The 18,530-nt window shown below is 40.0% G+C and overlaps 1 protein-coding gene across 8 annotated transcripts in view; it reads left to right on the top strand.

Moving 5' to 3' along the window:
• Positions 1-18,530, top strand: part of SEC24D (SEC24 homolog D, COPII coat complex component) — a 53,950-nt gene that overhangs the window by 16,496 nt on the left and 18,924 nt on the right. For all 8 annotated transcript variants that reach the window (XM_064149878.1, XM_064149870.1, XM_064149873.1 and 5 more), the window contains 2 exons: positions 2,534-2,645; positions 3,921-4,048. In XM_064149878.1, coding sequence (XP_064005948.1) covers positions 2,534-2,645; positions 3,921-4,048 — 240 coding nt within the window. The remainder of the gene's footprint in view (positions 1-2,533; positions 2,646-3,920; positions 4,049-18,530) is intronic.

Here is an 18,530-nt window from a genome sequence, read left to right as displayed (position 1 = left end):
CTGGGGTATTATTACTGAAGAGCAGAGAATTTGTGTTCCACCAAGGTGAGAGAAAAACATTGGTGTAAAAGCTTGTTACTGTAGTAGGGAGCAGCACTGCTTCCTTAATTAGGATGTTGTTTTATCCTAGAAAAAAGTTACTGATTTCAACTGGTGTTTGTTTTGATGTATAACCTGTAGAAGTTTGGAAAAAATGCTTGTTGATAATCACTTGGAAGTTAATGTAACAGCTGCCTCTGTTAAAGGCAATTTCCAAGTTAAATGTATCTGAAAATGATTGTGTAAAAAAATTGAAGTGAGTGTCTGTGTAATTAACATTATTCCTAGTGTTTTAGTATGGTGCTTTTTACATAAAGAAGGATAAAGTAGTCTTGTCTAATTAAAAGAAAAACAGTGGAGGGGGGATGAAGGTGGAGGTAGAAGGAGGCCTGGCATGGAAGTCTGGGCTGATGTCTTGTCTCAATTGCACATGTAGAATAAACAGCCTTGACACTGACAGCGATGTTAAAATAGGTTAAAAGGTTTAAGCAGCACAGAGGGGATCAAAATGACATGTTTAAAAGAGGTCTGATCTGGGTCAATGTCTGTAAAAGGCAGAAAGCTAATTCAGAAGGAGGAATAAGTATGACTGTGTGTATTTCTCTTGTTCTGTTTACATTATATAGCTTCAGTAGTGTTGCCAGATAAATTTACCTATCTGTAGCCATTGCTGATTTATGTTTTTTCTTACATGTGTTAGAGGTTGATATGTGCTCTGACAACATCTGTGAGAACTAGCATCTGGGCTTTGTCAACAGTTATTTCCAAGAACAGTGATATATCTAGGCCAGTTAGCTGCAGAATACCATGGTACAGTGATCCTTTGCAGAGCTATGCCTGAAAGTGGTTTGCTTGCTTCAGCTAGTGGGTCGTGTTAGAGCACAATCCTTTTCCTTCTAATGCAAAAGTAGCAATGTAGAAGCCAAGGAGGCAGGGAAAAATAAGCAGAAGATATAACAAGCTCTCTGAGGAATGTATTGTATATTTAAATTGCAATACAAACTTTATTGTGGGGGGAAAAAACTTACAGGCCTCAGATTATTGCCAGTGTGTTAGGAAATACCTCTTGGACAGTGATCAATAGACTCTGACTAATTTTGTTTTTCTTCTTTGTTTGCTTTCCAACAGAGGGTTCTGAACTTCCCTAGCTATTATTAGAAATTTATGTGCAGTGTAAAGATACAGTTCCATGGGATAGCAGAAGCAGTAGCGAAGCCAATTTCATGGTTTCCCTATCTCATTCCTCTTGCCTCTCACAGCTGTTTGGCTAAGTCAGATTGCTGAGAAGATAGGCTCTTTGGGGGAAGAGGAGGAATAATGGTATCATCTCAGTGATCTTGTTTACGATGTGGAACAAAATACAGCTTTATTATAACTACAGTTCTATCCTGAAAGGTACCAAACTGTGTAAAAGTGACAGGGGTGTAAGTGTATGGGTGTGATGATTTGGGTGTTCCCCACCCCCCCCCACATTTTAGAAATTACCCAGACTAGTCTCAGCAGGCTCTGGAAATATGAATGAAGCTATTTATTTATAGCTAACACAATATACAAGCAGATATTTACAGTACATACTGTTATATACAGAAATATACAAGGTAAAAGGTAATACAGAAACAGGACTCCCTTCCCAGAAACCTGAGACCCCAGGAGGGGCTCTCAACCACCCCTGCACCTTCCCCCTGCCCCTCTCAACCTTACCCCAGTCCCAAGGAAGAACAGAGGTTCGGCCAAAAGGTTAAGAAGTAAAGTGGCTTAGGCCAAATGGAAGGTGAGGTTAGGGAGTAAGATGTTGCTCAGTCAGCAGCCCAAGAGAGAGTGAGAGGAAAAAAAAATGGCAAGAGTGTTATCTAATGTTTTCATTTCTTCTTCCCAAACTCCTCAGCAAGACTTCTGAGGGAAGTAGACATCACCATTGTTTTCCTTTCACAGCCTGTAAGCTAGTTCTTCTCACCAAAACATTCTAGCTTGCTTCAAACTAGCACAATGGGTAAGGATTTTTTTTCAGTATAGAAGCCAGCTTCATGACATTACAATGTCCACTGCTAAAAGCTAGGCTTCAGCCAGAGAAAAATGTAGATGACCAGAACTGCCTTATTTTAATAAAAAAAATTCTGTGATTGTTCTCCTTTATTGTTTTCCCAAGAGGAAGCTCAAAGCATGGTAGTCTGCCCTAGAGCATGAAAACCCTGAGCTCCAGTGTTTAAATGCTACCTAATGGCCGACAGGGCTGCCTTCCAGTGTTTAACATGGTGCTTTCTACAGGATAGTGCTGAAATACAGCTCAGACAAGGATAATTGTTTACTTCTTAACCATCCATGTGTGGAGCCTAGTCAGGAGCAATGAGGCCTAGCCTTTTTTTCTAGCTGCTAAGTGTCCCTCTGTGTAAGACAATACCAACAGTGTTACTTGGTGTGGAAGATGACATACCTGTTTATGACTGTAACTGAATACATGGCTTACACTCTACTGTTCTTGCTTCTTATTAATCAGATTCAAGTAATTGAAAATGATAAGGCCTCAAGGGGAGGGCAGACCTATGCTACTAACATAAGAGGACAGGTTCCTCCTCTTGTCACCACGGACTGCATAATCCAAGACCAAGGTAATTTCTTGTTACTGATTTGGGAGTCTTTCTAGGTGACGTTAAAGACTGAATTCTCGGTTTTCTCATCTGAAGGTGATGCTTCTTACTCCAAAGTGGACGTGAAATGGGAAATGCCTTTTAAAGGGGAGGGGGGGAAAGATTGGGGGAGTGGGAATTCTTACACTTTGGGTTAACACCTCCCCTTCCTAACCTTTAACATGAACAGTTGAGGTAGCTTTTCTGTTTTAACTTAAAAATTTTCAAGGTTTTCAATTTCAAGTTGAAAATTCTTTTTGGGTTCTTCTGAAATTTTGGAAGATGGACACTAGCAAAGCAGATTTGCATTGTTACATTTTAAGATAAGAATTTGGAAAAATCTAATCAGACAGTGAGAGCAGCATACAAACTATCTAGCTGACTTAATATTTTTCTTTGGACAGTGTAATCACGTTTATCTCTGCCTTGGAAGTAGAATATTCCATGTGCTACTCTTGACAGCAGACTTGATATTTTAATACAGATTAAACTGGTGGTATAATTAAATCCAGCATTAATTTATCAGTGCTTGAATAAACTGGATAAAATGAGGAGACGCTTCAAGATGTTTTTGGCATCTGAGAATAGGGTAATGCACTTCTGAAGAACAAAGAAATTCCTTTCAAGAAACTGAGCAGAGCTACAGCTTGATGGTAAAAAAATACACGAAGAAGCCAATTTCTGAACTACCTTCTTTCAGTGCTCCTTTCTGCAATGCACAGCACAGTTTCTCGTTTAGGCAACTGGACTAAGCATGCTACAAAAAGTCATGTGGTGAATTGAGCACACTGTTTCACAAGATAAATGAGCACGGTGATGTTAACACAGTGTTTTGTGAATCGGAGCCAGCTCATTAGGGCAGTCTTAAGAGCAGGTACCAGCCTGCAGCATTTCATTTCTTTATATAGTGTTGCCATTTTCACTGGGGATTTGATCTGTACTGTTTTATTTCAAGATCTTAGAACTAATCTCTATTCATATTCTTACTAAGAAAATTGCCACAATTATTTTAATATGTTGAAATCTCTGCTTTAAACTCAGACAGTAAAAAAAGGCTTACCCACAGGGACAGGCAAAGAGCTGGCATAAAAAGGAGCAGTGAGCAGAAGCTTGCATGCAGGGGAGGCAAGCATGTATTTAACTTGGCATATGCCCTTGTTGCTGTGTGGTGTTGGTTTGATTTTTCTGGTTTGTGTTTGGGAGAGGCAGGTTCATTGTTACAGCTTTTCATTCTGCTTGCTGTGTTGGGTGTTGTAGGCCATGCCAGCCCTCGGTTCATCCGATGTACCACCTACTGCTTCCCATCATCTTCTGAGCTGGCCAAACAGACTCGCATTCCACTAGCAGCTGTCATCCAGCCTTTTGCTGTTGTTCCACCAAATGAGGTAAGGTCTAACTGAATAGTAGGCTTGTGTGGTTTTGCCTCCTAAAGATTGCAGAATTGTTCTTCTCTGGGCTAAAGGTGAGGGTGTTTTACCCCTGCTTGTGACAGTAGAGAGATGGCAGAAGACTTGGGTCATGATGCAACTTCAGGGATTTTGGCTTTAAAAAGGTAGAAAGAGTGATGGCTGCGTAAATCTGAACCACCAGGTTCCTGATGATCCCCTGGCTGCCTGTAGTTCATGCCAGCCCTGTCAATCACTTGCTGTGCTGGAACTCCATAGGTTCGTTAAGAGGACAGTCACGAACCATGTAAAGTTAAAGATGTGGATAGTTACATTCAAAGAATGACATTTTTCCATGTAGTGGTATACAAAATAATTTCATTTCACAACAGAATGGGAAGATAATCATATTTTGTATGTGGATGAGCTGAGTCACAGGAAGAAGACAAATATAATCACCCATTTAGGGTATTCTCTTGGAGGCACTAATCCAGTCAGTTTGTTTTCTCACAACATAATCTCTATCTCTTCATGTTCCAAACATATCCCTAGCTCTTCTGCAAAATATTTCTGTAGGTTAGTAGTATCCTGTTGCAAGACAGTTACCCAGGTGTCTCAGCATCATCAGTGTTTTGCATCAGTAGTAGAGATAAAACCAGTTTTCAAGTGGAGCATCTGTAGGATAGTCCTTTACTGTGTTGTTCTTCAGCTCCTGCTTCCTTCAGTGCGCAGCTTCTGAGTTGTGCAACAAAGGTCTTCAGAATGCATTTCCTTTTCATCTGCCATGTTGGCTTACTTTCAGAGCGCTGTTTGTTGGGGTAAATACCCTGAGATTTTATGAAAGTTGTAGTATCTGATTATGTCTTCAAAAACTCCTCATAAAATGTGTGCACAGAAAAGCCTAATTAAAATTGCAAAGACTTCTCAGTGCAGATTTTTCTTTAACTTTGTTTTATTACTTGTAAATTCTTAGGAGTTTTTTGAAAACTGAAGGGGTAAAAAACAGATGTTGTTCTTTATCAGGATGGATAACTTCCAACCCAACAGACCTTTGTAGTTTAAAGAGTATTATTTTAGCAGGGCAATATGTAGTTATCTTCTGTGCTTCACAGGGGAATAGGATGTATTACTTATGGTTCTGCAGATACTGAGTCTTACCATTTGTCTGCTAGACAGCAGTTTGGGTTTTCATTACAGTTCTTGATGGGAATGTACAGATTTGGCTTGTTGCCCCCACCCTGCATTTTCTTCTAGATGAAATTCCTGCTGCTGCTTCTCCACCCCTCAACTTTACCAGCAAACTTCACTACTCTTTAGCCCAGTTTTTGTGCTCAAGTGGCACTTAGTGATTCTGCTCTCACATTGGTTTTTCAATGATGCATCTTCCAGTCTGCCTCTAGTGCTTTTTATCCCTTGTGCATAGCTTCCCTGTCTCCTCTGTAGCATTTGGTTAGGATGGTCAGTGAGTTGCTAAATCTGAAACTCTTCAGTGTGCATATGTTAGAATTATGCACAAGCGCTTGTGCTTGGCCAGGTTCGGGAGGGTTTTCCCAAGGCTGGAAAAAGATATACTTGGTGATCCATCCATCTGAAGTGTTAGTGCTCTCAAGTTGTTATAAAGGTCAGTGGAATGCATTAATCTGTATAGAGCAGTCTGGGTTTTTTTTCTTAGCCTGTTCCTTGGAAGAGACTAAAAAACCTTTGAAAATGTCTCTCAAAACTGGCAGAAGTCCAGCATTGAAAATTTTAGTCTGAACAATTATAGCTTGGTAAAGTTACAAGAACTAAAGAGATGGTGTTACAATAGGAAGCACTGGACAGTCTTAGCTGAGGCAACTTTTCCAAGGCTTCTCTGTGCCCTTTGTCTTCACTGCTGCTGTGAAAATAAGATCTTGTTCTTAAGATTTTCTAATAAAAATGGTCTTCCTTATGGGATTTATGAGAACTTTAATTCTGACAAGCCACTTAATTTGAAAGAAGTGGCTTTTTTATAGAGGTAAAATACATTCAGAGGCTTATTTGGGTGCATTCTGCCTGGAACTAGTGCCTGCAAGGCACAAAATGTTCTTTGATTTGGAATATCTTCCCTATCTTACGGATAGGGCCTTTTAATGTTGCCTACATGAGATGCTCCTCACATTTTACAGGGCTCAGTACAAAGCTGGAATCTGTCTACTCTCTTTATTGTCTTATAAACACAATGTTCTACAGAGTATCCATTTGAAATATGGACTTTTACTCTAGCCTTTTAGTGAATAGATACCCTGCATTTATCGTTGTATCTTCAGCTCCAGATATGTCTCTGTTTCTGCTCTTCTAGTATAGTCAGTGCCAGCACCCAGAGAATTTTAGTTGTGTTTCTTCTCAAAGGAGGAAGAGAACCAATGGCCGCAAGGGTTTATTGGACCATGGATGTGAAGTGACCACACATGTTTTTTGCAGCAGGTAGTAGGGCTAGAAACAGGTGAAAAGCTCACCTGTCTCACTTTAAGTGTAAGGACTGAACTGTGGCAAAAATTTAGTTAAAAAAGCAATGAAATAACTAAGTCTACTGACACTGATAGAGTTAGTTATGTGTATGAGAGGGAGAGTATGACTGTACAGACCTTTTCTTATTTTGAAAACGTGTACAACAGGCAGCTCCATTGCCAGTAGAGAATGAGTTGCAAATTATCTCTGTGGGAGAAATTAAGAACGCAACGCAAAATGGCCGTGATACTAGGGTAAGGGTGTTAAATGAAATGATTTCATGCATGCCATGTAATGTGGTTTTTTTTGGGAGAGGAAACCCAAAACAGGAGAAAGCACAAATAGAACATTACAGAAATGTAGTACAATAAAAAGACAAAGATTCTGCTGTTTTATACCTTGCTAAAAGTTCCCTGTTTAGTTGGGACCCAGTGGAGTAGTAGTGCATGTGAGAAGCTCAGTTGAGAGGACACAAGGCAAGCATAAGTGAATGCAAAGGAGATAAAAAGGTAACTACCAGTAGGCTGTAATAGTGGTCTACACATCAGGAGAGGAAAGCTCAGCTCCACCACAATTTATGACAAAAGATGAAGAAAAACCTAATACAGCCAAAATGCAGGGTTTCGGGTGTAACCTGGTAAAATTGCACAACGAAGATTCTAGAGAAGCCATTATCAACATTTCAGTAGTAAAACTGGTCACACTGAAGAGAAGCTCACAAAGGAGACTTCAGTAAAGTCACAAGTGGCAGCAAAACTGAGACATAAGAAACCATTCAGTAGAGATTGTAATCTGTGGAAGGCACACAGACTCTCAAAGATGACTACAAAAACTAACAGCCAGTCTAGAAACTACATGAGCATTACATGTGTCCTTCTCCCTTATGCCTTAACAGCTCTGGCTTTCTGAAACTCATCTTCACTGAGTCCTTATTTATTATTTCTTAAAAATAACAATTAATTTTCCCTCTCCTGATTTGGATGATCTATGGAAAGTATTTGTTTGTTACAGATTGAGAATACAGTATCATTGTTTGACAGAACTTATTTTTAGTCCACCAGTGCTTTAGCAACAGCCTATAAAAATAAACCAGCTCTCACAGTTATCATCATAGACTGAGCCCTACATGAAATTGTTTTGGAGATGTATGACTGTTTCCAGAGCCTGGATAAACCATATGATCTTAATTTAACATTTAATACTACTTGCTTAAAAAAAAAAAGGTAGTTAAAAATGTTTTTTTCATATAGTAAAAGCAAAAATAAACAATTCCAAGTCATTACTTAGAGTTTTAAATATTTAAGTATCTAAATTACTTTCTGCTTTGCTCCTTAGTAGTTTTGTGTTGTCCTTCTCTACTATGTGCTTTCCTATTTGCTTGATTTTTTTTTCTTTTTTGAGAAATACTCACTGGTGAGAATTTAACACTTCACTTGTAATTCTTTCTTCAGTTAACTAGTTAAAATTGGAATGGAGCTACCTTGCAGAAATGCTGATGATCACAACCTAAAAAGCCTTTTAGCCCTTTCAGAATACTGCACTTTGATGACCTATGCAACTGAGCTTTTTGGAAAGCAATGTTTTTTACAGGGTTGATAATGTAGCTGCCTAGGTAGAGTTGTAAGGTTTACAGAAGCTAAAAATTGAAGGGTATACCTAGCACATGATGCAATGTTATAAACATTTTTCCTATTTCAAGGACAAAGTCAAGTACTAGAGTTTGATTTTTTTTTTTTTTTTTCCTTTAGACTCCCAAGTTTACTCTGTTCAGTTTTAACTAAGTTATTGAAATGTTAAATATATACACTTTTGCAATCTACCCTGGGCTCATGGGGACTCAGGTTGTTCAGTTGCAGATATTCTCTATCTAGTAAGAAAGGTAAGCAAGCTGTAGCTTTAGGTTGAAGCATATTCTTGTAGAGATGCATGCTCATGCAGAACTTTGAGTGAGGAATGCTTAGTTTGCAGACAACGTGAAACGATTCCAGCTGAACATCTTGCTGTTCCTTTTTCTTAGAAGTGTTAAAAAGCACAGACCGAAGAGCAGATCCTTCAGGTGCTTGCTGGTAACATCTACCCACTGTGAAAAAACAGTCACTTTTACCCTTTTGTTTCTCTTTCATTAGCTATTCACAAGAGGCCCTTCCACTCTGCATGAGAGCTTAGCTAATTTAAGAGCTTTGGATGAGGTCTTCTGTCAAAAGACTTTTTCAAGAGCTATATATTACATCAGCTAAGCCATGCTTATCTGCAGAGTGGCTGATGCTTAATAGAGCTCAACAGATATGTTTTGACATCCTCCTTCAAGAGCCACATCAGCTCTTCCTCTCTGCATCCTATTTATCTGTGTGTCTTTTTGTGTTCTCCTCCACTGTGGTATCTACCAATTTTCTTTCTGTGCAAGTAGGACTTGCTGGTCTATAGCTCTGAGATCACCCAGAAGTTCTTTGTAAAGTTGCCTTGTGTGTTGCTGCTTTCTTTTGGCCTCTGAAACTTATGGGAGCAATTGGGTTTATGTACAATTCAGCAATTTCACACACGAGGCTTTTTTCAGACAGGAGTTGCATGCCTAGAGAGTGAAGTTGTCCATACTACTAGTAACTTCTTCTAACTGTCCAAAGGTACTGGTTTTGAGAAACTTCTGCAGAAAAGGTTCTGAAAGAGGCATTAGTGACAGTGTAGCTCTGCTGTCTGTTTTGAGATGTCTCACCCTTCTCAGTGTTGGCTTGTGATCTTGTAATCCCCATATGTACCATATGTACTTGGGATTTAAGTGAGATTGCTCCTGGAAATGTTAAGGCTTATTGAGTGTTCATTGACTTTTTCCTTTGTGTAGGCTTCATATGACCCTTTATTCAGAATTGCTTCAAGTGTGACAATTCTGGACTTCTCTGCAGCATAGGTAGCAAAAGCATCCAATTTTCATATGAGTACTCCACAGCAAAACCAGCCTCTGTTGACCAATGATGAGATAATGTTTTGCTATCTCTGAATTTTAGGAAGGGCAGATTGCTCTGCATGCTCAACAGTTCTGGTGTCTGGATTGTCCAAAATCCAGCAGAGAATGATTTTGTCATTGTCTTTGGATGCATGTTTAAAGTAAGCTGTGCTTGTTGTCAGGTTTTTGCAGTGCTGTGAGGGCAGAAGCCCCGTGTGTGTGATGCACCAATGCCATGCTGTAGATGACAACCAGCCCAGTTAGTTTTGGGATAGGGCCATGCTACCAGACATGCCACCATGTTCTTGGGGGACTGCCTTGGTGTTTTTACAACAGTCAAGCTGTTTGGAGCAATCAATCTGTATAGAGTCAAGAAGCATAAACTTGTATCCTGAATTCATTGCTGTATGCCGTGCTGGCAAGTGCCACCTAAGCACTAATATGTCTTCCCTTTTCCAGATACTAACATAAAACAAGTTACAAAGCATCCTTTTTGATGCCTTTATTTATGAGATAACTGCAAGACTGATCTCACAGTTCTTAATCTGCTGGACTATGGAGCAGGATGGGTATTTGACAGTCTATGCTGTACTATCAATGCTGTATTAATTTTTGCAATTAGGCAGTGCCAGGTTATTGTCTGGGGTTTAGCATAGCTCCTCAGGGATGCCTTACTTCACCCATGACCAGAACTCTCAAGCACTCACTACGTTTTCTGTTGCTCTGTAGGCTGGTGCCTGTAAATGAGGTTTCACGATGCCTAATTTAGAGGTGCATAAATCCTGTGTTAGATAAAGCTTTCTTTATGGAGTATGCCCTGTGCTAGGCTGCATTTGGAAGTAGAACATTTAGAATTGGATTGCTTCCCAAGGCTTCATCAGCTAGGACAAAGCTTTTTGTTAGCCTCTTGGGTGGTGGCTACACTCTGTGACTAGAATGAACTTTCAGAGCAAGTTTTAGCAAAGAGTTTGGCTTCAGAGCCTTTTTTTTTCTCCAAGTGAATGTTTTGATTTTAGTTTTTCTTCTTTTAGTGTACCTTTTAAAAATACCCTTAAAGTGTACTCTTTAAAATAGTCATGTAGTGGTGGTTTAGCAGTGGTGTCTTCCATGCACCAGGAGGTGCATGAGAGAGATGGGGATGGTGACTTGAAAATTTGACAGTTGTGTAAACTTTATTCATATTATTATCAGAGTTCCTGATTATTTTTTTTCAAATTTGAAAGTTAGACTGGGAAGATGCCTTTATAAAGATGTTGTAATTAGTTTCTGCTATGTTGGAGACTGTTCTTCAGAATGATAACGGCAGAAGTAAAACCTGGCTAAGTAACAGCACATAGAGAACATTCACATCCAGCTAATTAGCTGGCCAACAATATTAATAATGTCTTTTGCCAACAAAAGTGACAATTCAGTAAAAAATTACTTTGGCTGTCACTAGGCAGCTCTTTGGCTCAGAATAGCTGCCTGGATGGTACCTACCATTCTGCATGTGCATCTTCCTCTACAGATTCTGTGTTGCTCTTCTGAAATGGTGTTTGTGTTCCTCTTCTGCACTGCCCAAAGCTGATCATAGCAACAGCAGTAAATTAAACATTAGAAGACTGTTCAAGCTCTAACCTTAAGCTGTCAGAGATGTTACTTGGTTACCTTGGAAACTTCACAGAGTCAGAACACGCTGGTATTTAGCAAGTTCAGGAGGATAAGTTTGTGCCTTGCTTTTTAAACTGAAGTTGTTGCTGCATTTTCAGTTCACATTATTTCCTGTGCATATTAGTGCAGTATCAGATTTTGCTTGCAGTCATGTTAAGTATGTAATTTATATAAAAGTGCATTTTAAATTTGAAGAGGAAGTTGATGTTGGGGCAGGGGAGGATTGGGGTTAGGTGGCTTGTGTTTGTTTTTTTTGTGTCAAATTGACATAAGGCCAGGTTACACCTAGGCCCTAGTCATAGCAGGCATACATTCTGGTGCAGAATTTCGTCCAGAAGTGTTTTGCTTCAGACCTCACTACTTTTAGATTAATTTCCAAACTTAAGTAGTTATTCTAAACCTAGAGGTGCATGTTCCACAAGTGCTGTTTGGAGTGTTGCTTGAATGGCTATCCTAAGGATATTGTAGAGCCTATTAAAAATACTGTGTTTGCATTACATTGTCTTTGTTCTTCTAAAGCAGAATTCATGTGGCAGTTGTATGTTAGAGGCTGTGCATGTATTTTAAGCTGTGGTGTTAAATGTATTTACTTTTTTGAAAATCTCCTGTGAGGGTAAAGGTATAACATCAGTGTGACCATACAGGGCATGTAGGAGGCTGCGCCTGTCACTAAGTCAGTAATCATAGCATTTGGAGCCCAGATTCTCTCTGCTGTTTTGAAGATCTTCCAGAGCTTTCCTGCAGTGATTTAGAGAAATTATACCTCAATGAGGTGTCTTTTTTAAGAGTTTGACTCAATTGTATAAAATATATTTGCTGAGCCTTTTATTTCATCCTCTGTGGAGTGTATTTCGAGCCAGGCCAAGGACAAATCAAACTTCTAATCATACTGTGAAACTCCTATGATCAATAAAACTAGACTATCTTCCTGGTAGTGTTGCTTACTATTTCTATAGAGAAGCTTACTAAAGTTTGGCTGCTATCATATTTTTCAGTGCTTTTACACCTAGTATGACAATTGTACCTAAGAAGCTCAGATAAGCACTGCAGTGCTGGACCACGTGTGACACTGATAGGTGGGAAGTGGAGCTGTGGATTAGTAGGGGCCTGACCCTGAGTTCTCTCATGTGATTAACGTGTGCATGTTGCCCTCAGGGGTGCAAACAAGAGGGAAGGTGACAACACAACACTGTTCTAGGGAAGTTTTTATCTGCCTCTTACACCTTCCCTTGCTCTCTTCTTGTGTATGTGCTGTTGCACCAGCTCCCTTTCACTAGAGTGAGCGTAGAATGGTCCGAGGCAGGTCTTGCTTGAGATCAGATTGTTTTGAAGTGCTAACTAAGGTTGTGAAAGTCTGTTGTTCAGCGTGGTTTCTTGATTGTCCAATTTCATGCTCCTGCTTATATCATCAGTTAATCCTGGCTGCTGACCTTCACTTGAGATATAGCATGTTCCTGCATCCAACTAACAGTCAGCACCTCAAAGCTAAGTGCTGGAGAGTGCTGCCTTGTTAAGGCTTGGCATTCCTGGTCTGGGATCGAGGGAACTGGTGGTGCCTCTCCTAGGCATGGATAGTAAGCCTTCCTTTTTTTGCCTTTCCCTCTGCTCCACTTCGGTCACCTGTATGGTATGTAAGTTCTAAAGAAGTTAACTAATTTTAGTGTTTATTCCCATCCAAATTTTAGCATTATTGCATGTATTTCCCCTCAGTCCTCAATCTTCTAAAAATCCTTTTTCTTATTTTGAGTCAGGGTACCCTCTACTTACTTCCTGCTGCTAACTCAGTTGATTGCAGTGCTCCCCTTAAAAGGGGAATGCTGAGTAAGGATTTCCAGGGTAGTTTGAGGCATGACCCACTGAATTCAGTAACTAGATTTCTGTTTATTTCAGTACACACTGGATCATACCCCATGTGCCATGTCAACATGCAGTCCAGCTCCCATGCCATGGTATTTTTGCACTGCTGCATATGCAGGTGAATGTTTAGCATGGGACTGAGAGTTTGTGAGCAAGATTTGAACATGTTGCCTGTGGTTTTATTTGGCCTGTAAAAGTCAAGACAGAGGCAGGAGATATTGTGTCACCTGGTTGATGCTTTAGCCATGCTGAGTTTATGCAAGCAAGGAAATTTAAAGAAGGTCTGTGTTCTGGAAGAGACTCAAACATGCTGTGAGCCCTGCAGAGGAGACAGTGCAAACTGGCTTGATTCATCAGCTGAGGGTAGTGTTCAACATCTGAAAACCAAGAATAGGCAAAGTAAGTTTTGTCTTCAGAAGGAATGGCTTCTGATTAAAAGACAGTAGGAATACCAAAAAGGGAAATAAATTCTTGATATTTTCATGTGAATCAGTAAAGCAACTCAAAGCCAAGGGGTTATTTGTAGACTGGTTAATGTTTCTCAAAAGCAATCTGTGATGATAAAATAAAAGAAAACAACCCCTTCAGCAGTCCTAGGAAACAGGGACAGTTTGGTTCATGACTCAGTTTTTTTTTTTCCAGAAACATTAGTGTTACATTTAAAAACTCTCTTTAATTCTGAGAGGGATTTTCTTCATCTCTTTATTAAATACAAGATTTACTTGGGTCATTGATACCACACTTTGGCCACCAGCCTTCTCCTCTGTTTGTTAGAATGTTACATTGTACAGCATATCTTAAAATTCTTATATGGATATTTAAATCACTGGACTTGCATCAGTGTAAATGTAAAAAGCAACTATAGGAATGCTGCCTTTCTGAATTTTTAGCCCTGGCAAACTGCACAGCCTGTCTAATGAACTGTCTGGGCTGAGTAGTTGACAGGTTTCTGTCTTTGTTACTCAGCCATGCAAATACAGTGTTTAGTGCTCAGTGTACATCAGAGGTGTGAAATATTTCATATCTGCTCTGGTATTGCTGATCACGGAGTATAATTTTAAGGAACTGTCATACTGGGAGTAATCAGGAGTTACATTTCTATGCAGCTTTCAAAACTGTAAGTTACTCTTCTTTTTGAAACAAGCAGCCCTTATCTAAACATTTCCTGAAATCTTAGGTACCCTAAATCCAAGACCTTTGTGGGGCATGCCTTCAGAATTGCTTGCCTCTAGATAATCTGCAGCTGAATAGGCAATTTAACGTTGCATACTACACATGACATCTTGTGTAGAATCATTGCATGACTGCTAGCAGTAATGTTCTTCAAAAGTATACAGAAGAATTGCTTTTTCATCTTGTGGGGATGAGTAAGGTTGTAAAAGAAGCACTGATCTAACTGCAAGCTATACTCATGGAGAGTTTTTGTATTCCTCTTGGATGCAGGCAGACTTTTTAGGCTGTGAGCTATTCATAAGGCTCCACCTTATGAATAGTTTCTGTTGTTTCAGTGCTGGGGTGCTAAAGGCACCTAAATGACAGTGCAGTCAAACTAGAGGTAAAACCATAGTTCCTGAAGTGGACTTGTCACTCTGAGACACTGTAGAGTCTGTATCATAGAATCAGTCAGGTTGGAAGAGACCTCCAAGATCATCCAGTCCAACCTATCTCCCAGCCCTAGCCAGTCAGCTAGACCATGGCACCGAGTGCCTCATCCAGGCTTTTCTTGAACACCTCCAGGGACGGTGCCTCCACCACCTCCCTGGGCAGCCCATTCCAATGGGAAATCACTCTCTCTGTGAAGAGCTTCCTCCTAACATCCAGCCTAAACTTCCCCTGGCACAACTTGAGACTTTGTCTCCTTGTTCTGTTGCTGGGTGCCTGGGAGAAGAGGCCAACCCCCACCTGGCTACAATGTCCCTTCAGGTAGTTGTAGACAGCAATGAGGTCACCCCTGAGCCTCCTCTTCTCCAGGCTAAACAACTTCAGCTCCCTCAGCCTTTCCTCATAGGGTTTGTGTTCCAGGCCCCTCACCAGCTTCGTTGCCCTTCTCTGGAGTGAGTAGGAACCTTCTGTGGCAGTGCTGGGTAGGAAAAGGTGAAGACAAGCTGTGCTGTGCATCACTTGTGGAGCTTTGTCCTTCAGCACAGCTACAGAATGTTTTCTTTGTGTGCCAGTGTGGCAATGCAAACTGATGCTGTAGGTATGTTACGTTTGTGTCATAAACAGCTAGGTTCCTTCAGTGCTTGCTATGCCTATCTTACTCTCCTGAGGAACTCTGATGACTTTTATCTTTGCAATGCCTTTCCAGAGATGTGTCATGATGGTCTTGAGCTTCACTGCAGTCCTTACTCCTACACTTATCATTTCCAGCTGTGGCCCTGATCCTGCAATATGAATATGATGATAATTTGCAGGCATCACAGGCAAGCCTCAGGAGTGTGTCAGTCTTCATTTTTGTAGCAAGCAATAATAATTCAGCTTTCTCAGACTTTAAAGCACAGGTTACAGTCCCTTTCGAAGTTTTCATGGACGTATTTTGTCCTGGAGCTGTGCCACCAATGTCTGTCTACTGCTTTGTGATACTGTTCTGACTTCTGAGAGGGATTCATGCTGAAATATTTCCAATCTAAAACTCTCCTGATTGCAGCTATTTGTGGACTAATAGTGAGGTAAATTATGGTTTATCAAATCAGCTTTCAAGACTTTCCAGTGAGACTCTGAAGTTCTAGACAAGGGAAAAAATTATGCAGGTATCTTACAGCATTTCCCCTCTCTTCTGCCTTAATCCTTCTTTGCTTTAAGCTAAAACTACACCATTCCAACTCCCAGCACATCTGGCTCTTTCTGCATCTCATCTCTTTCTGGTTACATAAAAAGGAATCACTTCAATGTGCCACATTCATATTTGGGCTACCAAGTTTAGTTACTGGGTTTGAGAAATACTTTTATTTTGCTAGTTCTGGAATGCCAGCAATCAGTAGTTAAGGGTTCCTTTTTGTGAACTCCATCTCTGTTCTCGGTTATCATAGAATCAACCAGGTTGGAGGAGACCTCCAAGATCATCCAGTCCAACCTAGCACCCAGCCCTAGCCAGTCAACTAGACCATGGCACTAAGTGCCTCATCCAGGCTTTTCTTGAACACCTCCAGGGACGGTGACTCCACCACCTCCCTGGGCAGCCCATTCCAATGCCAATCACTCTCTCTGGCAAAAACTTCCTCCTAACATCCAGCCTATACCTCCCCTGGCACAACTTGAGACTGTGTCCCCTTGTTCTATTGCTGGTTGCCTGGGAGAAGAGGCCACCCTCCACCTGGCTACAATGTCCCTTCAGGTAGTTGTAGACAGCAATGAGGTCCCCCCTGAGCCTCCTCTTCTGCAGGCTGCACACCCCCAGCTCCCTCAGCCTCTCTTCATAGGGTTTGTGTTCCAGGCTCTTCACCAGCTTTGTTGCCCTTCTCTGGACACCTTCTAGCACCTCAACATCTCTCTTGAATTGAGGGGCCCAGAACTGGACACAGTCCTCAAGGTGTGGCCTGACCAGTGCTGAGTACAGTGTAGTTCAAACAGGCAAGTGGGACAAAGGTTTGTGAAGGACTGAGGAGCAAGAGAAGTATAAAACCATAAAAGGTTCACAAGTATGGCAAACGTTCAAGTAGTTACAGTAGGTACCTAATTTGATTCACTTATTGATGGAGATTTTTAAGAGAGGAAAGAAAATGCTGATACTTTATAGGTGGAAAGGCAAAATAAAAAGGAATCTACATGTGCTTAAAAAAACAAGCAAACAACAGAAACAACCCGAGAGACTTCTTGATTTTGTCTTACTCTGCTGCCCCCATGAGAGTTCATGGCTGACTTCCCTGGGACCGTACACAGATCCCTTCTTTATCTTCTGGTATACAGTGACATCTACAGAGAGTGGAGCACATCAAACAAGGCTTTCCCTTTTAATATCACTGCTATTTTTATGACTTTTATGTATTCATTAGTTTAAACTTACTGCTTTATTTTATGCTTTTTAATATATGTGAAGTATTGTATGCTCCCTGGAAATGTTACCTATATCTGAAAACATAGTTACTTCACCCTGATAGAAGTTCTTTTTTCAGCTGGAAATGCACTAGCAGTTTACACACCCAAACACTTCTTTCTCTTGGTGGGCACAATGTCTGGTCTCGTGCTAGAATTCCCTGGAACACTGCAGCTTTTTAGAGGTGCAGTTTCTTTCATAGCTCAGGTGCTCACATCAAGCACTGAGTTTCTTATGCTGTTAGTTTGAGTGCTTATTCCAAAACTATCATGATGTGCTCATTATTGCTATAGTCCTTGAAATTATTTTTGAATACAGAAATTTGATTTGATTTCCAAAAATTCCAAATTAATAAATCCACAGAGGTGCACATAGGGTTTTTTAAATAGGATTTTCCTTCTTTAGACTAAATCCTTAATCCTATTGTATGCATTTTGGGGTAGGTTTTACTTCATTTTTTTTTCCTTTTTATAATCATGTTTTTCCCTTTTTAAAGTTTTGTTTTAAAGTTTGTACAAGCTTATTAGGAATAAAAAACTGCTGGTGCAGTATGGATTTTTTTTAATGTTTCATGCTTTCTTTGGACTAGACAAAAGAGAACCCAGTCTAGTATGTGTTTACAGAACATTGCCTGTGGATTTTGTTTTCTTCAGACTTTTCTTAAGCACGTTTTAACCTCATGCACTGCACATCTTCTCAGGAACTTCAAGAGGACCATTTAGTGCATAAACTTAAACATACCTCTGAATCTTGGCAAACATAACCCTTAGGTGACTCAGGCTCTAACCCCATATTTTAAAAGGGATTTTGTAACAAGAAACTTAAAGGCTGGGGAAAACTAGAATTTCTACTCCAAATAGGAAAAGACAAGGAAAATACACATTATTTCTGCTGTCTTTACAAAAGTAATTTAAGTATGTGTAGGAATTTAGACAGCTAGGCTCTGAACTTCATGACACTTGGTTTTTTGATTCATCTTTATGCTTTTTATGTAAAGGTCTTAATTTTGGTGTTTCAAAACATGATCGCTTGGGAGCAATTTTTCTTTGCTTTTGAATAGCATGGATTATGTCAAGATTTTCAGTTACTAAATCAATGTGTATAAATGCATCAGGAGTTGGTTTAGTCTTCCCCCTCCCCCCTCAACCAGATTGCATACTATAATAATAAGAGCTGTAAACAGGATTGATTCAGGCCTTGTTAAACTGTTAAGGCAAAATGATCATCAGAAAATTGCCAAGTAATGAACAAAACCCCAAAGTTTTAAAACTTAGTAAGTGATTGTGGCTGATGAGCAGGCTTTATAGCCAAGACTTTCATGTCTGAAGAATGGCCCTGATAGTTTGCCAGCTGAAATTGTTGGTTAATTCCTGTTCAACTCAATTTTCATAGAAGAAAGAACACAAAGTAAAATAATATTTCAGTGGAGCAGGAGGGAGCACTTAGAACCCCTGTAGTAAAAATCCAGTCAGAGGTATAAAATCCTTGGCTAAAAACATGATAGCCTTTGGAGAAATAACTTAGTAAAATAATCT

The sequence above is a fragment of the Pogoniulus pusillus genome, chromosome 10 (assembly GCF_015220805.1).
Source record: "Pogoniulus pusillus isolate bPogPus1 chromosome 10, bPogPus1.pri, whole genome shotgun sequence".
Lineage (NCBI taxonomy): Eukaryota > Metazoa > Chordata > Aves > Piciformes > Lybiidae > Pogoniulus > Pogoniulus pusillus.
Note: the sequence above shows the minus strand (reverse complement) of the source record. Positions and strands in the feature narration are given on the sequence as shown.